The sequence below is a fragment of the Lagenorhynchus albirostris genome, chromosome 18, assembly GCF_949774975.1.
Source record: "Lagenorhynchus albirostris chromosome 18, mLagAlb1.1, whole genome shotgun sequence".
Taxonomy (NCBI): domain Eukaryota; kingdom Metazoa; phylum Chordata; class Mammalia; order Artiodactyla; family Delphinidae; genus Lagenorhynchus; species Lagenorhynchus albirostris.
The window spans coordinates 18,245,922-18,273,057 of record NC_083112.1 but is presented as its reverse complement, the minus strand read 5'-3'; the positions used below and the strand labels follow the sequence as shown (position 1 = coordinate 18,273,057).

The following is a 27,136-nucleotide window of genomic DNA, read 5'->3' as shown; positions in this document are numbered from 1 at the left end:
CAGGATGAAGATGGAGAGGAAGCACGAATGCAAGCATCACAAAACACACTCCCAAACACTGACTCAACAGAGGTCAAGTCACGGGGCTTTGTGAACGTAACTCTTAATACAAAACATGATCTGGATTTCATGAGACACACACAGAAAACTCTACACAATGTGTCAGAGCTTCCTAAAGTAATTCAGAAATCACTGAAAATATCCAAGAGAATTTTTAAAGGTGCCTTTTATTGGCTTATTAGGAGGCAAAGTTGTAAGGTACATGCAGGCCACTTAGTCATTGAAGGTAAATTTGCCAACAGGCCTCTCACCAAATCCATCAGCCACTGACCACTCACCTGTTGAACAGCCACAATCTGAACTTGCAGACTTTGAAGACTTCTGTGTTCTCCCAGAAGACGGTATGGAAAGTGCTGCTTTGAGATTCCCCCCTGGTGGCATAATGGCAGGGCTGAAGTCATTTGGGACATGATGTTTATTATCATTGATCTAATGACCAGGATTTTAGTTATCAGTTCTTTGAAGAAATAAATGTTGAGGAGGTAGGGAGTGAAAAGGGAGGAGAACACATTTATAAAGTGCAATGGTGCTTCTGACTTAAGTACATTATGTTTGGAGTATGTTGTTAAAAATCTGTAATGGCTGGTTGTGGAAGTTACCAGAAAGTGACAGAAGCCATGTGCTCACCTGAAGAGGATTTCAGTGTAGGCTTTGTCCTCAAGGGAATGTAAGTCCACCGAACTGGACATCAGCTTTTTAGCAGATGTACCATGAACACTGTTTCACAGGCAAGACAGAATCTGAGTTCGGAGACATTGATGACTGATTTGTCTGGTTTTGCCTGTTTTCCTTTAGGTGTTTTTCCATGAACATATCTGCTTCCTCATCTTGATTTATATGCATAACCAGGAAAACTGGTCTTCTTGCAAAAACAGGAGTTTTGTGGTTTACCTAGGAAGAATACAGAAAATATTGCTTTCTTATTGGTGAAGATGAACAATTTTGCGGTTTATTTCAATCTAATAAAATGTGGATTTTGTTTCAAAAACAAAAGAAAAAAGTAGCACTGTAGAGTAACTGTCTAGAGTTCTTAGGCGGGATGAGGTGAGATAGGTGGGATGCACGTTAGCCAAGAACATTCACCTTTGGTCATACAAGTGACCATCTAAATGTGAGTACCTTATGTTTAAGTTGGTGTGTTAAGATATCACATGTGTTGTTTTCTAAATATGCAGATACCAGCTTCATTTCCCCTTCATCCTCAAGGCACATTGAACTAAAGAATCCTCAAATTTCAACATTCTCTTTTTTTTTTTTTAGTGAATTAATTAATTAATTTATTTTTGGCTGCATTGGGTCTTCGTTGCTGCACACGGGCTTTCTCTAGTTGCGGCGAGCGGGGGCTGCTCTTCGTCGCGGTGCGCGGGCTTCTCATTGCGGTGGCTTCTCTTGTTGCGGAGCACAGGCTCTAGGTGCATGGGCTTCATTAGTTGTGGCACATGGGCTCAGTAGTTGTGGCTCATGGGCTCATTAGTTGCGGCTCACAGGCCCTAGAGCACAGGTTCAGTAGTTGTGGCACGTGGGCTCAGTAGTGTGGCAAACGGGCTTAGTTGCTCCGTGGCATGTGGGATCTTCCCAGACCAGGAATCGAACCTGTGTCCCTGCATCGGCAGGTGGATTCTTAACCACTGCGCCACCAGGGAAGTCCTGAACATTCTTTTTGATTTAAATGAATTTGTATTCCAAAAAGGATAGGAGACAATTTACAAAAATGCCCCCAAATAAGACAAACATTAAGGAAATGGAGAAAGTAGAAACTAAGTAAAAACTAGTGTAGGTAACATAAGATTATAACACCAGAGAGAAAGTGAGGACACGAAACTCATGCCTTGGTGTCTGGTTAGGAAGGTCACATGATTCACAGGAGACAGGAGAGTTTATCCTGTGGGGACTCCAAGATGACATCCTATAAGCTAGAAAACCGTAATAATCTTTACAGCATAATAATAACCAACAGTAATCCTTACAGCAATCAGCACTGAGTACCATGGGGCTTTTTCTCATCAGGCCAATGAGAAAAGTTATCCCACACTTGGAAAATGATAGAAGGTGATTACTTGATTTTTTAAAATGCCTTTTCTGTTATTAGAAAATAATATGGCTGCTTGAGTAAAAGCAGGACCTTGTCAAATGGAACTCTCACTTGATATTCTCGGGGAAGGCAAATTTGTTGGCACGCCTTTTTTTTTTAAATTAATAACACAAATGATAAAAAACAGTGACAATTTATAGCCTGTGAGATGAGAGGTTTGCAGAAACTGATAAAGTATTAGGATTTTATAGCCTGGTAGAAAAGTTACCCCAAAGGTGTTATGGTTTAATCAGCCTGAAGAAAGTTAACTAGGCATATGGTATGGAGGGGGTTCAGAACAGGCTGCCCTAAAAAGTACCACTTTCACATGTGGATTATTTTGAACTGAAAGCAGTCAAGGCCCAGCAGACTCAGAAAAAGCTTTTTACCTCCCTCTTAACTGCCTAAAAGAAATTAGAAAGGGGCCCTGTATGAGGAAGAGAGCTATTACCCAATATCACTTTTTCTTCTGAGAGACTTATCTGCACCTCCGGCAAACATCTGTTCACCAAACATCTGCTCTTCTCCTCTTCCCATGAATGGCCCTCCTCCATTTGAAGGCCCAGACCCTTGTCCCTTTTCTCAGCTCAGGGTGGTATATAAGCCTCAGTTGCCTGGCTGCCTTTTGAGTCTCCTATCTTTGCGGCTCTCCCTTACATAGTAATTAAAATGGTTTTTCTTTTGTTAATCTGTATTTTGCTACAAGGGCGTCTCAGCCAAGAACCTAGAAGAGTAGAGGGGAAACTGTTTTTCCTCCCCTACAGTATGAGCTATTTTACTTAGTCCTCTCCTTTCCAAATGTTAAGATCCCCATTCTTCAAATCCGCTCTGCACTAGGGCATGCTGCCATCACCAGAGGTTCCCTTGGTTCTGAGTTAAAGGAGGGGGAGTTGATTGAGTTTTACTGGAAAACAAACACACTGATTTGTTTACGTACTGACCATGGCTGCTTCTGTGACATGACAGAGACCCAGTGGCCCACACAGAGTAAAATATCTACAGTTTGGGCCTTTACAGAAAAAGTCTGTCAACCCCTGAATTAAAATGAAACTTTGACTCCTGTTCCTAAACTGGTATGAAAATTTTGCTTTTCAATATCAGCTAATGTTGGTAGATGATGTGATGCCAAAAACAACTTATGGAAGCAACTCTACAGAGGGCCAAAATACTGCTGCTAAATACCAGGGACTCAGCATCTCCAAGGGTGGGTGGGGCCCAGGAATCCAGGTTTTAACACGGTCTCTGGGCGACTCACATGCACGTGCAAGTTTGGGACTCGCTGGGCCCTCCGGTCTAGACCAGTGGTTCTGTCCAGATTCTGCCTCAGTAGGTTTGAAGTGGGGCCAAAGATTTTGCATTTCTAACAAGCTCCTGAGTGATGCTGATGTTGCTGGTCCAAGGGCCTTAGTTTCTTGCCTGTAAATTGGAGATGATGAAAATCTATATCATCGGGTTGTTGTGAGTATTAAATGAAGTGATGAACATATATATCCTGCTCCCACCCCTCTCAAGCTGTGTCTGCTTGATCAAGGTACTCAGTGTCTTGGTTCTTATAAGCAGGGATAATAATAAAAATACCCACTTCATAATAAGGTTGCGGAAAGGAGTAAATGAGATAATATATGTAAAGTAGCTAGAACGGAGCCTGGAACATAGTAAATGCTGAGTAATGTAAGATACCATTATTATTACTATCATCATTGTTACATAAGCTGACTGATGCAAGCAGCTATTCCATCAGCATTAGTTTCCTCTCTATTTCCTCTTACCTGTCCTCTCATCCCTACCCCTCCCTCCAAATTCTGTTGATTTCTGACATGTCTAATTAGAGAACCTCTTCAGGCTGCTGATTCAGAAATGCCCAAACCCAGTCCAGAGCATGCCACATTAATGGGGACCCTGACCCCATTTGGACCGTGGTATCAGGCCCAGTGCCTGCCCACTCCCAGGCTGCCTATGGTAGAGTGACCCAGGGTAACATAGGAAGTGGGCTTGCCTGTCCTTCCCATCTCATGGGGCACAGACGTTCTCAGGGTTCCTGGACAGTCTTACTTTGTAGCACATTAATCTATGTGGCACCAAGTTTACTTTTCTGGGGACACCATTAGGGACAATATATGGAAAACCCGAGAAGTCATTTCTCTTTAGCAGCACTGCCCTCCATAACAAAGCAAACGTTCCATGAAGGGTATCTGAATTTTGTTTTGGCTTCTCTTTGCTTCTTTGGGGTTTTAGTGCTGCCAGGAACTGCCTTCCAAGAACTGCTTGGGAAACCTTAATTTCTGGATTCAGGGTGGTGTTTATAGTTACATCTTTGCCTGAAATGACCAAATTAGGGCCAATCCTTTGTACAAGGGTGCACTGGCCACCAGGAGTCCCTATTGGTCCTGTGGCCGCCTTATCTCCAGGCATGCAGAAGACATGGTCACCGGTCATGTGTGCCTTCCACGTACGAGAGCAAGACCGAGTGTGAGGTACATTTTCTTCTACAAGCCAGGTATTCAGTCTCTGCCAAACATCACCAGTATCAACAAATCCAGTATAGATTCTATGTATGGATGATGAGCTCCATGGGACCTCAGCTTGTTTTGCTGTGAGAGGATTCTGTCCAAATAAACACACTGCTAGGACCAAGATTCCCAACCAACAGGACCTAGAATAAAAGGAAAAGATCTGGGTTATCTATAGAGAATAAGCAAATGAAACACAAAGTGGGGAGGGATACTAATTAATGATGCTGAGCACCTATTCTTTGCAGGAGCTGTGCTACTTGGAATCATTTAGTTTTCAAGAAAATTTGTGATAAACATATATCCCTCCCTCCCTTCCTCCATCCCCTCTATCCGTCCCTCCTTCCTTCTTTTCTCCCTCTCTGAATAATTCAGTCAAAAAAACCATTTGACAGGACTTCCCTGGTGGTCCAGTGGTTAAGACTCTGCACTTCCACTGCAGGGGGTGTGGGTTCAATCCCTGTTAGGGAAGTTCCACATGCTACACAGTGTGGCCAAAAAAAAAAAGAAAACAAAGCCATTTGACAACCTCTCCGCCCCTCCTTTTCCCCTCCCTTCCCTTCCCTTGAAGGCAGAAGGGGCTGTAGAGGCAGCAGCACAGGGGCTGGGAAGCCAAGGAGGTAGCCACTGTGCTAGGGAGATTGGTCACATGGTGGGAATTGAGTGGGGGAAAAAAAAACTATATTGAGAATAATGGGAGCCAGGTTTCCTGCTGTTTGGAGAAGAGATTTGCAAGTATGGCAAGGGGGAAGGCTAGAAAAAACCCTGGTGTGCTAGACTGGAATTGAAGGTATTGGTGTGAACTCTTTTAGACAGTTAGCTAGCTAGCTATTGAGAGAGATCCAGTTATATGAGTGTGTGTACATGTATTTATACACACATATATAGATATAAATGTTTTGTAGATCTAGCCTCTCAGAGGGTCTAGTGGTAATGACATACCAGTAGCAATGAGCACACTTACTGCTTAGATCTTAAGTTTTTAAACACTAAGGAGCGGGGGATTGGAAACAAGATGGTGGAGTAGAAGGCCCTTGAGCTCACCTCAAGGTCTCATGACAACATCAAGAACACAACTAACTGCTGAACAGCCATCAATAAAAGAGACTGGAACCTACTAAAAAAAATATTCTACATCCAAAGACATAAAAAAGAAACCAAATGAGACAGTAGGAGGGGCGCACGTGTGATCTAATCAAATGCTATACCTTCCGGATGAGCAACCTACAAACTGAAGAATAATTATATCACAGAAGTCTTCCCACAAGAGGAAGAGTTCTGAGCCCCATGTCAGGCTCCCCAGCCTGAGGGCCTGGCATGGGGAGGATGAACCCCCGGAGCATTTGGCTTTGAAGGTCAGTGGGGCTTGATCACAGGAGCTCCACAGGACTGGGGGAAACAGAGACTCTACTCTTGGAGGGTGCACACAAGGTCTCATATACACTGTGACCCAGGGCAAAAGCAGTGACTTCATAGGAGTCTGGGCCAGACCTACATGCTGGTCTCAGAGGGGGTTGGGGGGAGGGTGGCCATGGCTCTCTCTGGAGTCATAAAAGCCAGTGGCAGAAATATCAGAGAGTGTTCATCTACTTGAACTCTTGTTGGAGGCAAACATCTTGCTTGGGTAATTAGCACCAAGATCTGGCTCCATCCAGAGCCTGTAGGCTCCAGTGCCTCAGGCCAAACAACCAACAGGGCGGGAACACAACCTATCCATCAGCAGACAGTCTCCCTAAAGACTTCCTGAGCCCACAGCCACATTTAGACATGCCCTGAGACATGGCCATGCCCATCGGAAAGCCAAGAACCAGCTCCATCCACCAGTGGGCAGGCACTGACCCCTCCCACCAGGAAGCCTGCACAAGCCTCTAGACCAGCCTCAACCACCAGAGGGCAGACACCAGAAGCAAGAAAACTACAATCCAGCAGCCTGTGGAACTGAGTCTGCAAAGGCAAGTCAGAACCTACCCTGGGACCAGCTGGTCATTGGCCCTTAGATGACAAGAGGGGAGTGCACTGCTGGGACATATAGGACATCCCCTACAGACGGCCACTTTTCCAAGGTCGAAAAACATAACATTCCACATACATAAAAATACAAATAGAAATTGAGACAAAATGACATGGCAGAGGAATATGTTTCAGATGAAGGAACAAGATAAAACCCCAGAAGAACAACTAAGTGACATGGAGCTAGACAATCTACCCAAGAAAGAGTTCAGAGTAATGACTGTGAAGATGATCCAAGAACTTGGGAAAAGAATGGATGCACAGAGGGAGAAGTTACAAGAAGTTTTGAACAAAGAGTTAGAAAATATAGAGAGCAACCAAACCGAGTTGAAGAATACAATAACTGAAATGAAAAATACACTAGAAGGAATCAATAGCAGAATAAATGAGGCGGAAGAATGGGTAAGTCATCTGGAAGACAGAGTGGTGGAAATCAGCCATGGAACAGAATAAAGAAAAAAGAATGAAAAGAAATGAGGACAATTTAAGAGACCTCTGGGACAATGACAAACACACCAACATTCACATTATAGGGGTCTCAGACGCAGAAGAGAGAAAGAAAGAGCCTGAGAAAATGCTGGAAGAGATAATAGCTGAAAACTTCCCTAACATGGGAAAGGAAAGAGTCACCCAAGTCCAGGAAGCACAGAGAGTCCCAGGCAGGATAAACTCAAGGAGCAATACACTGAGACACAGTAATCAAATTGAAAAAAAATTAAAGATAAAGAGAAAACATTAAAGGCAACAAGGAAAAGCAACAAATAACATACAAGGGAAACCCATAAGGTTACCAGCTGAATTTTTCAGCAGAAAGTCTGCAGGCCAGAAGGGAGTGACATCATATATTTAAAGTGATGAAAGGGGAAAACCTATAACTAAGAATACTCTACCCAAGTAAGACTATCATTCAGATTTGATGGAAAAATCAAAAGTTTTACAGACAAGCTAAAGCTAAAAGAATTCAGCACCACCAAACCAGCTTTACAACAAATGCTAAAGGAACTTCTCTAGGTGGAAAAGGCTGCAACTAGAAACAAGAAAACTATGAGAAGACCTAAATAGACACTTCTCCAAAGTAGACATAAAGATTGCCAACAAACACATGAAAAGATGCTCAACATCACTAATCCTTAGAGAAATGCAAATCAAAACCATAATGAGGTATCACCTCACACCAGTCAGAATGGCCATCATCAAACTCTAGAAACAATAAATGCTGGAGAGGGTGTGGAGAAAAGGGAACCCTCTTGCACTGTTGATGGGAATGCAAATTGATAAAGCCACTATGGAGAACAGTATGGAGGTTCCTTAAAAAACTAAAAATAGAATTACCATATGACCCAGCAATCCCACTACTGGGCATATACCCTGAGAAAACCATAATTCAAAAAGATACCACAATGTTCATTGCAGCACTATTTACAATAGCCAGGACACTGAAGCAACCTAAATGTCCATCGACAGATGAATGGCTAAAGAAGATGTGGCACATATATACAATGGAATATTACTCAGCCATAAAAAGGAACGAAACTGAGTTATTTGTAATGAGGTGGATGGACCTAGAGTCTGTGATACAGAGTAAAGTAAGTCAGAAAGAGAAGAACAAATACTGTATGCTAACGCACATATATGGAAACTAAAAAAAAAACGGTACTGATGAACCTAGTGGCAGGGCAGGAATAAAGATGCAGACGTAGAGAACAGACTTGAGGACAGCAGGGGAAGGGGAAACTGGGATGAAGTGAGAAAGTAGCATTGATATACATACACTACCAAATGTGAAATGGATGGCTAGTGGGAAGCTGCTGCATAGCACAGGGAGATCAGCTCAATGCTTTGTGACGACCTAGAGAGGTGGGAGGGAGGCTCAAGACAGAGGGGATATGAGGATATATGTATACATATAGCTGATTCACTTTGCTGCACAACAGAAACTAACACAACATTGTAAAGCAATTATACTCCAATAAAGATATAATAAAATAAAAAAAGAGAAAACTATTAAATGGGAAAACTACCAGTACAGGCAAACATACAGTAAAGGTAGGAAATCATCCACACACAAAAGTGATATATAAACCAGTAATCCTGAGAGAAGAAAAGTACAAATGCAGGATATCTGAAATGCATTTGAAATTGAGAGATCAGCAACTTAAAACAATTATGTATATATAGACTGCTATATCAAAACCTCATGGTAGCCACAAACCAAAAGGCTATAATAGATATACATATAAAAAAGAAAACGGAACCTAAACACAGCACTAAAGATAGACATCGAATCACAAGAGAAGAGAACAAAAGAGGAAAGGAAGAAAAAAGACTTACAAAAACAAATCCAAAACAATTAACAAAATGGCAATAAGAACATACATATTGATAATTACCTTAAATGTAGACAGATTAAATGCTCTATTTCCAAAAGACATAGACTGGGTGAATGGATACAAGAACAAGACCTGTATATATGCTCTCTACAAGAGACCTGCTTCAGATCTAGAGACCCACAGAAACTGAAAGTGAGGGTATGGGAAAAGGTATTCCATGCAAATGGAAATCAAAAGAAAGCTGGAGTAGCAATACTCATATCAGACAAAATAGACTTTAAAATAAAAACTATTACAAGAGTCAAAGAAGGACACTGCATAATGATAAAGGGGGATCAAATCAAGAAGATTTGATTTGGGGATCAAAGGGGGATCAAATCAAGAAGAAGATAACAACAATTGGAAATATATGTGCACCCAACATAGGAGCACCTCAATATATAAGGCAAATGTTAACAGACATAAAAGGAGAAATTGACAGTAACACAATAACAGTGGGGAATTTAACACCCCACTTACATCAGTGGACATATTATCCAGACAGAAAATCAATAAGGAAACACAGGCCTTAAATGACACATTAGACCAGATGGACTTAATTGATAGTTATAGAGCACTCCATCCAACAGCAGCAGAATACACATTCTTTTCAAGTGCACATGGAACATTCTCCAGTATAGATCACATGCTGCGCCACAAAGCAAGCATTGGAAATTTAAGAAAACTGAAATCAAGCATCTCTTCCAAATACAACATTATGAGATTAGAAATCAATTACAAGGGACTTCCCTGGTGGCGCAGTGGATAGAACTCCACACTCCAGGGGGAGGCTGGGTTTGATCCCTGGTCAGGGAACTAGATCCCACATGCATGCCGCAACTCAGAATTCACATGCCGCAACTAAGGAGCCCGCGAGCTGCAACTATGAATCCTGTGAGCCGCAACTAAGACCTAGTGCAACCAAATAAATAAATATTTTTTAAAAAATCAACTACAGAGGGGCTTCTCTGGTGGCGCAGTGGTTGAGAGTCTGCCTGCTGATGCAGGGGACACGGGTTCGTGCCCCGGTCCGGGAAGATCCTACATGCCGCAGAGCGGCTAGGCCCGTGAGCCATGGCCGCTGAGCCTGCACGTCTGGAGCCTGTGCTCTGCAACGGAGAGGCCACAACAGTGAGAGGCCTGCGTACCACACACACACACACACAAAAATCAACTACAGAAAAAAACTGCAAAAAACACCAACACGTGGAGGCTAAACAACATGCTACTAACCAACCAATGGATCGCTGAAGAAGTCAAAGGAGAAACAGAAAAATATCTAGAGACAAATAAAAATGAAAACATGACAATCCAAAACCTATGGGATGCAGCAAAAGCAGTTCCACAAGGGAAGTTTATAGCGACAAAAACTTACCTCAGGAAACAAAAAAAATCTCAAATAAACAACCTAACCTTAAACCTAAAGCAACTAGATAAAGAGGAACAAACAAAACCTAAAGTTAATAGAAGGAAGGAAATCATAAAGATCAGAGCAGAAATAAATGAAATAGAAATGAAGAAAACAATAGCAAAGATCAATGAAACTAAAAGCTGTAGTGAGGTGGATGGACCTAGAGACTGTCAAACAGAGTGAAGTAAGTCAGAAAGAGAAGAATAAATACCGTATGCTAACACATATATATGGAATCTAAAAAAATGGTCATGGAGAACCTAGGGGCAAGATGGGAATAAAGACACAGACCTACTAGAGAATGGACTTGAGGATACGGGGAGGGGGAAGGGTAAGCTGGGACAAAGTAAGAGAGTGTCATGGACATATATACACTACCAAACGTAAAATAGCTAGTGGGAAGCAGCCGCATAGCAGAGGGAGATCAGCTCGGTGCTTTGTGACCACCTAGAGGGGTGGGATAGGGAGGGTGGGAGGGAGGGAGACGCAAGAGGGAAGAGATATGGGGACATATGTATATGTATAACTGATTCACCTTGTTATAAAGCAGAAACTAACACACCATTGTAAAGCAATTATACTCCAATAAAGATGTTAAAAAAAAGAAACTAAAAGCTGATTCTTCGATAAGATAAACAAAATTCATAAACTTTTAGTCAGACTAATCAAGAAAAAAAAGGGAGGGGGGCCCAAATCAATAAACTAGAAATGAAAAAGGAGAAGTTACAACCAACACCACAGAAATCAAAGGACCATAAGAGATTACTACAGGCAACTATATGCCAAGAAAATGGATAACCTGGAGAAATGGACAAATTCTTAGAAACGTACAATCACCCAAGACTGAACCAGGAAGAAAGAGAAAATATGAACAGACCAATTACAAGTACTAAAATTGAATCTGTGATTGAAAAACTCTCAACAAACTAAAGTCCAAGGCCAGATGGCTTCACAGGTGAATTCTATCAAACATTTAGAGAAGAGTTAACACCCATCCTTCTGAAAGTATTTCAAAAAATTGCAGAGGAAGGAACACTTCTAAACTCACTCTATGAGGCCACGATCACCCTTATACCAAAGCCAGACAAAGATACCACAAAAAAAGAAAATTACAGGCCAATATCACTGATGAACATAGACACAAAAAACCTCAACAAAATACTACCGAACCAAATCCAATGATACATTGAAAGGATCGTATACCATGATCAAGTGGCATTTATCCCAGAGATGCAAAGATTTTTCAATATCTGCAAATCAATCAGTGTGATATATCACATTAACAAATTGAAGAATAAAAGTCATATGATCATCTTAATAGATGCAGAAAAAGCTTCTTATAAAGTTCAATATCCATTTATGATAAAAACTCTCCAGAAAGTGGGCAAAGATGGAACCTACCTCAACACAATAAAGGCCATATATGACAAACTCACAGCTAACATCATACTCAATGGTGAAAAGCTGAAACCATTCTCTCAAAAATCAGAAACAAGACAAGGATGTCCACTCTTGCCACTTTTATTTAACATAGTTTTGGAAGTCCTAGCCACAGCAATCAGAGAAGAAAAAGAAATAAGAGGAATCCAGATTGGAAAAGAAGAAGTAAAACTGTCACAGTTTGCAGATGACATGATACTACACATAGAAAACCTAAACACATTACCAGAAAACTAGAGCTCAACAATGAATTCGATAAAGTTGCAAGATACAAGATTAATATACAAATCTGTTGCATTTCAATACATTAGCAACAACAGATTAGAAAGAGAAATTAACAAAACAATCCCATGTACCACTGCATCAAAAAGAACAAAATACCTAGGAATAAACCTATTTAAGGAGGCAAAAGACCTGTACTCCAAAAACTATAAGATGCTGATGAAAGAAATTGAAGATGACACAAACGGAAAGATATACCATGTTCTTGGATTGGAAAAATCAATATTGTCAAAATGACTATACTACCCAAGGCAATCTGCAGATTCAATGCAATCCTTATCAAATTACCAATGGCACTTTTCATAGAACTAGAACAAAAAAATTTTTTAAATTTGTATGGAAACACAAAAGACCCTGAATAGCCACAGCAATCTTGAGAGAGAAAAATGGAGCTGGAGGAATCAGGTTCCCTGACTTCACACTATATTACAAAGCTACGATAATCAAAACAGTATGGTACTGGCACAAAAACAGGAATATAGATCAATGGTACAGGATAGAAAGCCCAGAAATAAACCCACACACCTATGGTCAACGAATCTACAACAAACGGGACAAGAATATACAATGGAGAAAAGACAGTCTCTTCAGTAAGTGGTAATGGGAAAACTGGACAGCTACATGTAAAAGAATGAAATTAGAACATTCTCCAATACCATACACAAAAACAAACTCAAAATGGATTAAAGACCTGACTGTAAAACAAGATATTATAAAACTCCTAGAAGAGGGGCTTCCCTGGTGGTGCAGTGGTTAAGAATTCACCTGCCAATGCAGGGAACATGGGTTCGATCCCTGGCCCGGGAGGATCCCACATGCCACGGAGCAACTAAGCCCGTGCGCCACAACTACTGAGCCTGCGCTCTAGAGCCCATGAGCCACAACTACTGAGTCTGCATGTCACAACTACTGAAGCCCACGCACCTATAGCCTATGCTATGCAACAAGAGAAGCCATGACAATGAGAAGCCTGCACACTGCAATGAAGAGTAGCCCCTGCTTGCCACAAATAGAGAAAACCTGCACACAGCAATGAAGACCCAACACAGCCAAAAATAAAAACAAATAAAGTAATTAATTAAAAAAAAACTCCTAGAAGAAAACATAGGCAGAACACTCTTTGACATAAATCACAGCAATATCTTTTTGGATCCATCTCCTGCAGTAATGGAAATAAGAACAAAAATAAACCAATAGGACCTAATTAAACTTAAAAGCTTCTGCATAGCAAAGGAAACCATAAACAAAACAAAAAGACAACCTACAGAATGGGAGAAAATATTTGGAAACGATGCAACCAACAAGGGATTAATCTCCAAAATATACAAACAGCTCATACAGATCAATATCGAAAACAAACAAACAAACAACCCAATCAAAAAATGGGCAGAAGATCTAACTAGACAGCTCCAAAAAAGACATACAGGTGGCCAAAAGGCACATGAAAAGATGTTCAACATCGCTATTAGAGAAATGAAAATCAAAACTACAATTAGGTATCAACGGGCAGAATGGCCATCTTCAAAAAGTCTACAGATAATAAATGCTGGAGAGGGTGTGGAGAAAAAGGAACTCTCCTACACTGTTGGTGGGAATGTAAATTGGTACAGCCACTATGGAGAGCAGTATGGATGTTCTTCAAAAAACTAAAAATAGAGCTACCACATGATCCTGCAATCCCACTCCTGGGCATATACTCGGAGAAAACCATAATTTGAAAAGATATTTGCACCCCAGTGTTCACAGCAGCACTGTTTACAAGACATGGAAGCAACCTAAATGTCCATCGACAGATGAATGAATAAAGAAGGTGTGGTGTGTGTATATATATATATATATAAAATGGAATATTACTCAGCCATAGAAAAAAGAATGAAATAATGTCATTTGCTGCAACATGTATGGACCTAGAGATTCACTTCATACTAAATGAAGTAAGCCAGACAGAGAAAAACAAATATCATATGATATGGCTTATATGTGGAACCTAAAAAAAAATGATACAAATGAATTTATATACAAAACAGAAACAGACCCACAGACATAGAAAACAAACTTTTGGTTACCAAAGGGGAAAGAGGAGGGGGAGGGATAAATTAGGAGTTTGGGATTAACATATACATACTACTATAAATGAAATAGATAACCAACAAGGACCTACTGTTTAGCACAGGGAACTATACTCGATATCTTGTAAAAACCTATAATGGAAGAGAATGTTAAAAAAAACAGAAGAATATATAACTGAATCACTTTACTGTACACCTGAAACTAACACAACATTGCAAATCAACTATATTTCAATAAAAATTAAAAAAAAAAACACTAAGAGGAACCAGGGCTACTTGGGGGAATGGTTGATTCCAGGTCTGGGGCAGGGAAGGAACGTGATGAGCCTGGAGCATCTTCTTACACCAGAATGTAAGAAAATGCTCAAAGAATGATAGGGTCACATCAAAAGAGTAAAGGAGTCAACTTGTAGGGGATTTTATCAGCCAAATGTGGGACAATTTGAGGATTAAAATAAATAACAGATTACAAGCCACTGAATGAAATAGGAATTCACAAATCCATACTGACATACATGAATAAACGAATAAATGAGGAGGAGGGAAAAGCTCTTCCTTATAGTAGAATGACAACTACTACATGTAGAAGAAATGATGGAAACAGAAAATCACAATCAGACAACCGTCATGATGGTAGTTAATTCATGTGGGAATCACCAATAGATGTAAAAGTTGGTGCATGTGGATTTAACATATAGGGTATTGGTATAGTTTTGGGAGTATCTCCCCACAAAATACTTATAAATTACAAAGCGAAAAATAATGACTTTATGGTGTAGAAAACTGACAGGCACTAACTTGCCAAATGATTGAGGTTGGCATCACCAGGGGTAGGATGAGTTAACACAGAGTTGCTTCCTGAAGTCATCCATGGAAAACAGCACAGCATCTTCTGCAGCATTCCCACCTGCGTCTGGTTGTGAGGAAACCTCAGAATGACCCTCGTTGACAGAAATCTTACAGAATGAAAAGCTTGTACCCTTTAAAACTGTTAATGTTGTGAAACAGAGGGAAAGACTGAGGAAAATGTTCCAGGTTGAAGGAAACTAACAAGATGCAAAACTCAGTGATTCTGGATGGGATGCTGAACCAGAAAGGAAAATGACACGTTGAAACACTTTTTGAAATTTGAAAGGGCCTGTGGGTTGAACAGTAGTGTCCAATCCATGGTGATTTCTTGTTTTGGATGGATGAATTAGCATGAGTTAGAGTCCTTATTTGGGGGCAGGGTGGAATTGAGTATACTGTCTTTAACCTGCTCTCAAATGATTCATAAAAAAGAATGAGGGGGAGTGGAGTGCAAAGGTAAGAGAGAGAGAAAGGATTACAAAAGATAGTATAAATGTGGTAAAATGTTGAAAACTGAAAATTTGAGGGGGGAGAAGATATGGGAGCTCTTTGTACTGACAAGAGGTGAAGTAACAGGCAAAGGAGCCATGATTGGTGGGTAATTTAGTAATATGTACAAATTTTGAGAAAAATATAACGTACCAAAAACTGACCAAGAAGAAATAGACAGTCTGAGTAGTCCTTTAACCAATAAAGAAATTGAATTAGTAGTGAAATATTTTTCCATTTAGAAGACACTAGGCTCAAATGGCTTTTCCAAGAGAATTTTAATAAACGTTCAAGGAACAAATAATTCCAATCTTACACAACTTCTTCCTGAGAAAAGAAAAATAGGAAACACTACCCAACTCATTTAAGAGGTTGCCCTAATCAAGATAACAAAACCAGAGACCATGGTAAATTACACACTAAGCTCACTCATGAACACAGATTCAAAAATCTTAATAGGATATTAGAAATTTTAATCCAGCAATGAATAAAATAATAACCTATAATGACCAGGATGGGTCTACCAAAGGAACACAAGGCTGGTTTAACATTAAGCAATCTTTTAGTATAATTTACCACATCAATTGATTAAGGGAGAAAAAGTATAGGATCATATTATTAGATGCAGAGAATGCATTTGATAAAACTCAACATCCATTCATGATAATAATTCTCAGCAAGACAGTAGAGAAAGGACCTTTCTTAAGCTGATTAGAGGCATCTACCGTGAGCATTTAATAAAGTTCAACATCTGATTAAAAAAAAATAAATAGAAGTGAATTTGCATAATATGATAAAGGACAGCTATCAAAAGCCTACAGCAAAAACCATACTTTAAAGTTTAACATTAAAATAGTTTCCTCTAAAATCAGGAACAAGAAAAGATGCCTGTGCCTTTATCTCTACTCAACACTTCCCTAGCGATTCTAAAGTGCAGTAAGACAAGAAAATGATATAAAAGGTTTGAAGATTCGAAAGATACAAATAAAATTTTCATTATTTATAGATAATATAGGTTCAGTCTAGAAAACAAAAGAAACTAAAAATAAATAGTATTAGAATTAATAAAATTTAGCAAGATTGCTTAATATAAGATTAATATATAAAAATCACTTGCATTTCTATATATTAGGCACAAATACATACAAATACAACTTTTAAAAAGATGTTATTTATAATAGCAACAAAACATAAGATTAAATCATAAAATATATGCAGAATCTTTGTGGAGAAAAATTTTAAAACCTTTTGAAAAACCCAATATACAAAGTTAACACAGATACACCATGTTCAGGGATGGGAAGCCTCTATATCTCAAACTGATCTATAAATTCAATGCCCTTCCAATCAACATGTCAGAGGAACTTTTTGAGGAATGTGACACTATGATTCTAAAACTTACATGGCAGATTAAAGGGTCAAGAATAACCAAGAGGGACTTCCCTGGTGGTCCAGTGGTTAAGACTCCACACTCCCAATGCAGGGGGCCTGGGTTTAATCCCTGGTTGGGGAACTAGATCCTGCATGCATGCTGCAACTAAGAGTCCACACACCACAGCTAAGAAGTCCACATGCCGCAACTAAGAAGCCCACATGCCGCAACTAAGAAGCCTGCATGCCACAACTAAAGATCTCACATGCTGTAACGAAGATCCTGCACACCGCAACTAAGACCCGGCACAGCCTAAATAAATAAATAAATATTTTTTAAAACATTAAAAAAAAGAGAAAGAATAACCAAGATATTCCTGAAGAAAATAAGGTGTTTGGGGCAGGTGGTAAGGGGGCAGAGGTGTAATCAACCAATGATATACAATATAGAACCCAGAAACAGACTCATGTGTATATGGATATCTGATACATGACAGAGGTGACACTGTCGATCAATGAGAAAATAGTGCTGGGATAACTGATTATCCACGTGGAAAAAAAACTGGATCCCTACCTTACATCATACACAAAAATAAATGCTAGATGAATGAGGATACAAATATAAAAGGAAAAATGTATGGCTTTTAGAGGAAATATAAAAGTTATTTTTAAAAAATGGAGGTATAACTGACATAGAAAAATTTAAAAAAATTTATAACCTTGGGTAGAAAATGCTTTTTAAAAAGATACAAAACCCATTTAAGAAAATTATTTGTATATTTAGCACATTAAAGAACTATGCACTGAAAAACATCATTAAGTGAAAAAGCAAGTGACAAATGGGGAGAAGATATTTACCGTACACATACCCAACTGAGAATGAATATCCAGGATGTATAAAAAATGCTTACAAATGAATAAGAAATAACTACCAAATAGAAAATGGTTAACAGGTATTTCATAGAGAGGACACATGTATAGCCAATCTATCTAAGTAGAAATCAGGGGGAATCACAACCACAAGATATCATTTTATGCCAACCAGATTGGTAAACATTAAAAGTTTGACAATACCAAGAATTAGTGGGGATATACAGCTATGTAAATTGGCCCAATCTCTCTGGGAAAATTTTCAGCATTATCGGGGAAACTTGACAACAACAACTCAAGAATTCTACTCCTAAGTGTAGTCCCTAAAGAAACTCTTCCATATGAACATAAGGAACATATATAAAAATGTTTAAAGCAGCATTGCTTGCAATAGCAAAAAGCTGGAGATAGTGCAAATGTCTTTTGGATCAAATACGGATAAATAAATTGTGGTACATGGCTACAATGAAATACTATACAGCAGTGACAATTAATGAACCACAGTCATACCCATCAACACTGAAAATTCTCTCTTTAATCCTTTACAAAATAATGTACTTTCATAATGTTGGCTTTTGCTTTCAGAGTCTCGGATAAGTTTTTGTGTCTCACTATTTTTAAGTATTTCAAGTTGTGATAGCGCAAGTTGGTGATGGAAAACAGGCTCTGAGTCACTGGTGGAGGGAGTGGTTTCATTTTGAGTCATGCCTAGGACACTTATAAAATAATAAATTGCACTGGGCACAAGTCCACAATGCCAGGTACTTCTCAGATTTTCCAGGGGCCACTTCCTCCTATCTTCAATTTTCCCACAACTACAGTTCTACCTCTTAATGTCTTCATGTGTTTAATAAGCAGCAGAACGTTCCTGTGGTGGTCCCTGGCACTAAGTTCCCCAGGACTGGCCAATCTTTGAGGATAATAACAATCTGGACCGCCCAGCTCCCACCCCGTTTGTCTCCCAAATTCTCCAAGACCTTGACCACGACAGATTGGGCAGGTTTCCATTTCAATTCTCCTTCGCTCTCTGACCAAAACTCTCACGTATGCGAAACCCTCATCACCCTCTGAGAGTCTGCGCAACTTGGGACTCCGAGCCAAGACATCCTCAAGCGACCAGATTTCAGCAAAACCTACGAACAGAGTCAAATACAAGTGTCAAATGATTTATTGCGTTGTGTTTCCTACCCACACGGCCGCCGCCGGAGGATCAGCCTTGTGTCGCCTCATCCACGCCTCGCCGTGACGTCACACAGGGCGCCGGGAAATGGCCGCCGGGCTCCTACGTCATTCGGTCGCGCAGAGTTGGCTGTTGCTATACAGTTGCTGGGAGGAGGCGACAAGTAGGGTAGCAGGGGCAAAGATCATGCAGGACAGCGAGAGGTTTCCTGGGCAGCAGAGGCCGCTGGGCTGGCGATGAAAGAAGCAGGGCAGATGCAAAATCTGGAGAGCGAGGGGGCCGGACGGTCAGTCAGCACCCAGACTGGCAGCATGACCGGTGAGTGCCCCGAATCCTCCCGCCACTCGCCTTTAGCTCTCCTCTGTGCGTCTCCCGCCGTTTCACTCTGGGTTCCCTGCCTGGCCGTCTTCGCCTGCGTTTCTGCTCCTGGGTGTCCCATCCCCGCCCTGGGCGCGTCCCCACCTCGGTCACTGGAATCCCTTGGCCCGGCTGCACTGGCTTTTGAAGTTGCGCTCACTACTCCCCTTTACTTTTCCTCCCAGGACCTGGAGCTGGGATCGACGAGCCTGAAAATTACCCAAACTGTGTTTTTTATTAGATTTCAAAATTAACCGCACGCGACGCTTTCCTATATTTCAACTGCTTTTCCTTCTAAGGTCACCGTATTTTTAGGTCTGGGTCCTAACCACTGCCCTTGTTGCAACGCTTCATCACAGTCCAAAGTAAAGGTTGCTCCACGATGATCTCAGATGCAAGGACTTTTCATAACTTTTTTTGGAGTGTTCCCATAGCTACGTGTATCAGCTGTACTATTTTTTTCTGCTGGGTGAAAGAGGGCCCAACTTTGGAAAGTGCTGGAAGACGTTGCCGGCAAGGAGGTTGAAATCAGTCTCCTGATAAGAAAGTGCTTTGATTCTCTTGCACACGAATCCTTTTTCTCTGCCTCCTGCTAAAACTGAGCTAAGGCTGCAGCACCCAAGTGGCATTGATCTTAGTTCTTATTTTCATCATTAGTAAAATGTTAAAGTGTTTGCCCTCTCTTTTGCAGGTGAAATACCAAGGCTTTCTAAAGTCAACCTTTTCACTCTGCTCAGTCTCTGGATGGAGCTCTTCCCATCAGTCAAAAGTCAAAGACAAAAGTCTCAGGTATAATTTGTTTCCTTGGACAGTTTTTCCCCTTAGACAAGCGGTGGTCTAAAATTTGATTTTATTGCTCTAGTTTCGGTCACACTTAAACTCAACAAGGCTTCAAATTTGCAAAATACCTTCATGGTTTAGTGTGATACTTGTAATTCATAGCTGTGATAGTTTCTCTTTCCAGTCTAAAAGTAGAATATGTAGTTACCCTCTCAGACTGCCATCTGTATTTTCTTTGGTCAGGTGTCTGTTAAGGTCTTTGGCCCATTTTTTAATCAGGTTGTTTGTTTTCTTACTGTTGAGTTTTAAGAGTTCTTTATATATTTTGGAGAACAGTCTTTTATCAGATGTGTCTTTTATGATATTTTCTCCTAGTCTGTGACTTGTCTTCTCATTCTCCTGACATTGTCCTTTTCAGAGAAGTTTTTAATTTTAATGAAGTCCAGCTTATCATTGATTTCTTTCATGCATCATGCCTTTGGTGTTGTAATTAAAAAGTCATCGCCATACTCAAGATCACCTAGGTTTTCTCCTATGGTTATCTTCTAGGAGTGTTATAGTTTTGTATTTTACATTTAGGTCTATGACGCATTTTGAGTTAGTTTTTGTGAAGGGTGTAAGGTCTGTGTGTAGATAAGGAATTCACTTTTCATGATACAATGATATCTCTTGGAGTAGTTTTCTCCCAATACCTATGTAAAATGTTTTATAAATAATAAAACATTATTTAAAATGTTATGCATTTTTATTCCCTATTTTTCAACCACTCCCTTAACCCCCACCCTGGCTCCACATATTATTAATGGCTTTGAGAAAGTTCTTCATTTTCTTCATGGATTTTGAAGTCCTTTATTCTTCCTAGTTATTAACAGCTTAGTATTATTTTATGAAAGTAGAAGACTTCTAAGCTGTTGGGTTTCTTTTTTTTGGTTTGTTTTGGTTTTTGCTGATGAAATTTCTCTTGAAGAGACAGATTAGAAGCAAATGTTTAGAGATTTAAGCCTTTTAAAAGTGCATTTAAAAAGCTGGGCTTTGCAATGGAGTGTTATTCAACCACGGGAAGGAAAGACATCCTGCCATTTGCAGCACTGTAAATGGACCTTGAGCACATTATGCCAAATGAGATAAGTCAGACAGAGAAAGACAAGTACTGTATGATCTCACTTATATGTAGAATCTAGAAAAGCCAAACTCAGAGAGAGTAAAATGGTGGTTACCATGAGCTGGGGCGGGGGGACAGATGTTGTTTAAGGGTACAAACCTATGAGTAATAAGTAAGCCCTGGAGATCTAATGCACAGTGCAGTGAATGTAGAAAACAATATTGTATTATAATCATCAAATATGCTAAGAGATAGAGGTGCTAATTATTATTATTGTTATTATTTTATTTTTTATTTTTTTTGCTGCACTGGATCTTAGTTGCGGCATGTGGACTTGCTGGTTGTGGCATGCAAGCTCCTAGTTGCGGCATGTGGGATCTAGTTCCCTGACCAGGGATTGAGCCTGGGTCCCCTGCTTTGAGAGCGTGGAGTCTTACCCACTGGACCACCAGCGAAGTCCCTAGAGGTGCTAATTATTGCTACAATGGCAATCATATTACAATATATAAATGTATCAAATTAATGTATTATACACCTTAATTTTGCACAATGTTATATGTCAAGTATATTTCAGTTAAAAATAAATTAATTAGGGCTTCCCTGGTGGCACAGTGGTTGAGAGTCCGCCTGCCGATGCAGGGGACACGGGTTCGTGCCCCGGTTCAGGAAGATCCCACATGCCGCGGAGCGGCTAGGCCCGTGAGCCGTGGCCGCTGAGCCTGTGCATCCGGAGCCTGTGCTCCGCAACGGGAGAGGCCACAACAGTGAGAGGCCCGCGTACAGCAAAAATAAATAAATTAATTAATTAAAAGCTGGGCTTTTTACAAATTGAGTAATAATTTTGAAGAACCTTTTTTAGTATCAAGATTTGGTCTCATTTTAATTCATTCACACCACACACACACACACACACACACACACACACACACACACACACACACACACACACACCCAAGAATACATCCTGTTTTTAGTATCAAGATTTGGTCTCATTTTAATTCATTCACACCACACACACACACACACACACACACACACACACACACACACACACACACACACACACACACACACACACACACACACACACACACACACACACACACACACACACACACACACACACACACACACACACACACCCAAGAATACATCCTGTTTTTAGTATCAAGATTTGGTCTCATTTTAATTCATTCACACCACACACACACACACACACACACACACACCCAAGAATACATCCTGTTCTTTTTCAGCAGAGGCACATTAAATTAAATAAATAAGTCCACTATTAATTGCACATGATGTTCATAAAGTTGATTAAGATCTTTTTCCTATTAAGAGAAAAAAATGTTCTTTAAGCTAAAGTAATAAATTTGTTTCACTTAAATTATTTATCCTGCTTTTGCTATACAAATTAAGTCACAGAAACTCTAAGATGCAATTTCACAAGTACTTGTATTGGAAACATTGCTTCTGACACTTTACAAACCTTTGTCTTTTTAAAAATAAAATATTTTTATGTGTTATGAAAGTAATACATGTTTATTATTATTATTATTTTTTTTTGCGGTACGTGGGCCTTTCATTGTTGTGGCCTCTCCCGTTGCGGAGCACAGGCTCCAGATGCGCAGACTCAGTGGCCATGGTTCACGGGCCCGGCCGCTCCACGGCATGTGGGATCTTCCCGGACCGGGGCACGAACCCATGTCCCCTGCATCGGCAGGCGGACTCTCAACCACTGCGCCACCAGGGAAGCCCCATGTTTATTACTTATAAAATTGACAAAAGAAAAAAAAATCCCTCATAATTCCACCACCTAGAGACTACTAACATTTTTGTGTTGTTTCTCAATCTTTTTTCTCTATTTTCTTTACTCATTTGATATCATTCAATTCTGGATCCTGCCCTTTTCACTTAACATAGGAAAATCCTCATGCTGTAATACTGTCATAAACACTGGAGTGGCAACTTAGTGTAATGCTTTGGGAGTAGCCAGTGGTTTCGCAATTAGCTTGCCTGGGTTCAAATCCTGGCTCCATCTCTTACTAGTTGTGTAACCTTGCGTGAATTACCTTACCTTTTTCTGTGTCATCTTCCTCATCTGTAAAATGGAGTGTTACTGGTACATACTACATGGAACTTCTATTGAAAAATGAATGACTTGATATTTGTAAAGGTCTTAGATAGTGCTTGGCATATACTATGTACTTTATGTACTTGTTATTTTTATTTTTAAATTCAGTTTATTTAAACTAAATTTTTTTTTAAAGTTCACCAATTTCTCCCACCCCCACCCTTATCTTTGTCAACCACCATTCTGTTCTCTGTGTCTGTGAACTTGGGGGTTTTTGTTTGTTTGTTTTTAGATCCCACATATAAGAGAGATCATATGGTATTTGTCTTTCTGTCTGACTTACTTCACTTAGCATAATGCTCTTGAGATCCCTGTGTGTTGTTCCAGATGGCAAGATTTCATTGTTTTATGGCTAGATAATATTCCACTGTGTGTGTATGTATATATATGCCACAATTTCTTTATCCATCCATCTGTTGATGGACACTTAGGTTGTTTTCATATTTTGGCTTTTGTAAGTAAATGATGCTTCAGTGAACATTGGGAGTGCATATATCTCTTCAAGTCAGTGTTTTCATCTTCTTTGGATAAATACCCAGAAGTGAAATTGCTGGATCATATTGTAGTTCTATTTTTAATTTTTAGAGGACCCTCCATACTGTTCTCCATAGTGGCTGCACCAACTTACACTCTCACCAACAGTGCCTGACAGCTCCCTTTTCAGCACACCCTAACCCCAACACTTTTCTAGTCTTTTTGATAATAGCCATTCTGACAGGTGTGAGGTGGTATCTCACTGTGGTTCTGATTTGCATTTCCCTGATGATTAATGATGTAGAGTATCCTTTTGTGTACCTGTTGGCCATCTGTATATCTTCTTTGGAAAAATGTGTATTCAGATCTTCTGCCCGTTTTGTAATTGGATTTGTTGGGGTTTTGCTATTGAGTTGTATGAGTTCTTTATATATTTGGGATATTAGCCTTTTGTCAGATATGTGATTCGCAAATATTTTCTCCCATTCAGTAGGTTGCCTTTTCGTTTTCTTGATGGCTTCTTTTGCTGTGCAGAAGCTTTTTAGTTTGTTGTATTCCCAGTTGTTTATTTTTGCTTTTGTTGCTTTTGCTCTTGGTGTCAGATTAAAAAAATTGCCAAAATCTATGTCAAGGAGCTTACCACCTGTTTTCTTCTAGGAATTGTATGGTTTTTATTATCATTTTATTGTCCTCTTAATGATTGCATAACAGTCCATTGTAGCAATGTAACATGTTTATTCCCTTATTATTGAACATTTAAATTGTCATTTTTACCAGTCTTATGGAATTATTAACTTCAGCCACTTCAGAATATAACTACTGAGTTTTCTATGTTGTCAAATATTCACAGTGTATGAGTGTGCCTTGAGGATTGTTCAGCAAGTTATATATTGAGTATAAAGAAAAAGAATTTTTAATAATCCAGTCTAAAACTAGATAAATGAGTAGGAGAGAAACTATTTATGAGACTTCTGAGTACTTACTTTTAAGTAAGTACTTAAAAGTTTTGAAGTACAAATCGAGTACTGTTGAACATGGCTGTCATTTAAAAATAGTTCTCTCTCCTACTGGTTTATAGTTTTAAATTTCAGTTAAGTAAGACTTACCTAAATTGCCTGAATGTTACTTTAGTAAGAATTAGAATAACTGCATTGTTCCCTCATATTTCTCTGCACATCACATATTTGTCTTTCTCTCCCAGCTCTTCCCATTGTGTCCTCTGGTGTTGTACCTTATCTTTATGCTGAAAGACCTCACATACTTTTCCAGAACAGAAGTAATATAGGATAACAGTGAAGACAATGGATTTGGGGCTCAGATCCTTGCTTACCCATTTATTAGTTATGTAACCATGTTTGAGATATTGAATCTCTATCCACAGTTTCTTCATCTGCAAAATGGGAATAATCATAGCTACTTTTGTAAAGATTACATGAGGTAATTTAGGGCCTGATACATGGCCAACACTCAGTAAATGTTAGGTATTATTATTATTATCATACATATAATCAGCATCACCACTACTACCATCCACACCCCCATAATTACATTACCAACATAATTACTTCCTCCACTTCCTGTTCTACTTGAACAGAAACCTCATTCCCAGGACATGGCTTTTCTTGTAAATTTCTTAGAGGTTACTCCTTTTCTAGCATCCAGCCCTTGTTTCAGAAAACCAAGAGGTCAGCATACACCGAGTTTGTCATTCCCACTTTCAAACTTTCTTCAATTTATTGCATATCACACCTACTTTGGGGCTCACAGGATTCTGCTATTTCATTCTGTCATCTACTTACCTCATAATCACTTTCCTGTGTTCTTAAATCATAAGCTCTGTAAGAGCTGCATCCTGAGCAACTGGCTTTATGGCTGGCACATAGAAAGGGTTCAATAAATATTTGTTGAATTAATAAATGAAAAATAAATCTGCTAAGAAAATTTGTGTTCAAAAACTGGTTGCATGGATGGATGGATGGATGAACGAAATTATCCCCTGGTTCAAAACTTTCTACTTCAAGTTTTACTTTTAGAGGAGACTTATGGACATTCCTATATTAGTGTCAACAAAGCTCATGGCTTAAAACAACACAAATGTATATTTTTACAGTTCTATAGATCAGAAGTCCAAAATGGGTCTCACTAGACTAAAATCAAAATGTTGCCAGGGCTGCATTCCTTCTATAGACTCTCAGGGAGAATCTGTTTCCTTGCCTTTTCCTGCTTCTAGAAGCTGCCCACATTCCTTAGCTTGTGAACCTCTTCTTCCACCTTCAATGCCAGCGATGGCGGGATGAGGCTTTTTCATGTTGCATCCCTCTAGCACTGACTCTCCTGCCTCCCTCTTTCACTTTTAGGACCCTTGTGATTACATTGGTAATGTGATTACATTGCCCAGATAATCCAGGACAACCTCCCCATCTCAAGGTGATTCGCAACTTTAATTCCGTATGCAACCTTGCCATGTAATATAACATAGCCACAGGCTCCAGGGATTGGGACTGGGAGGTCTTTGGGGGACCGTTATTCTGCCTACCACAATCCATAGTTCATATCCTTGGTACATAGTTCTTCACCTTCCCAGTGCCAGGTAATTTACCTCTATTCCCCTTTTGTCCTTCTTAGCCATGGCCACATTAGGACTTTTCCATTGCTCAAAACTGCCCCAACTCTGAAACCTTAAACTACAGAATTTTATTTTCAGTTCTTCTGTATTTTGGAAAAGTATTCAGGGGTCAGATTATAAAAGCCTTATTTACTAGGTTGAGTAGCCTGAACTTGAACCTGAACAAAGCAGGAAGTCGATACAGAGTTTCATCGAGGAAAAAAATAAATGGCCACACCAAAGAAACCAGTTTTTAAATAGGAAATATTGAATTAATCACATCTTATGTACTAATCTTTTTTCCCCCCCTTAATCTGCATTTAATTAGGAAAGGGAGGAAGGAAAGCATGGACCCTTAGGAGATAATGAAGAGATGGCCAGAGTATCTACTGACAAAAAACAGGTGAATTTTTATGATTTAAAAAAAAAGCATAGGCTCATAATAACAAAGCAAAAGGAATGGTATAAAGTGGAATAAAAGTCTCTTTTATACTCAAGTTCCCCATTCCCACTTCCAAGAGAGTTTTTGTATCCTCTTCTAAAAATCATACATTTACAAGACTATACATGTCTCTCCAAAGGTTGGGGGTGGTGAGGGAGAACAGATGGGATTATGTATTCTGTAATATGTTCCTACATCTTGCTCTTTCTTAAAATTTTTCAAATTTAACTCTTCTCACCTTCCCATATTAGTTTACAT

General features: G+C 39.6%; 2 protein-coding genes across 3 annotated transcripts in view; one reads left to right on the top strand and one right to left on the bottom strand.

The window, feature by feature from the left end:
• Nucleotides 1–209: 209 nt before the first annotated feature.
• Nucleotides 210–19,014, bottom strand: LOC132509035 (uncharacterized). The gene is made up of 3 exons (XM_060129611.1): nt 18,990–19,014; nt 17,198–17,244; nt 210–4,784 (listed from the first exon to the last, which is right to left on the bottom strand). Coding segments are annotated over exons 2-3 (645 nt in total). The 5' UTR covers nt 17,200–17,244; nt 18,990–19,014; the 3' UTR covers nt 210–4,141.
• A 76-nt stretch (nt 19,015–19,090) lies between these two features.
• Nucleotides 19,091–27,136, top strand: part of CDADC1 (cytidine and dCMP deaminase domain containing 1) — a 40,841-nt gene continuing 32,795 nt past the window's right edge. Inside the window, exons 1-3 of one of the 2 annotated variants that reach the window (XM_060129592.1) lie at nt 19,093–19,299; nt 20,030–20,127; nt 26,765–26,839. In XM_060129592.1, coding sequence (XP_059985575.1) covers nt 19,218–19,299; nt 20,030–20,127; nt 26,765–26,839 — 255 coding nt within the window. In that variant the 5' untranslated portion in view covers nt 19,093–19,217. Of the gene's footprint in view, nt 19,300–20,029; nt 20,128–26,764; nt 26,840–27,136 lie in introns of both variants that reach the window. The other variant, XM_060129593.1, reaches the window with a different exon arrangement.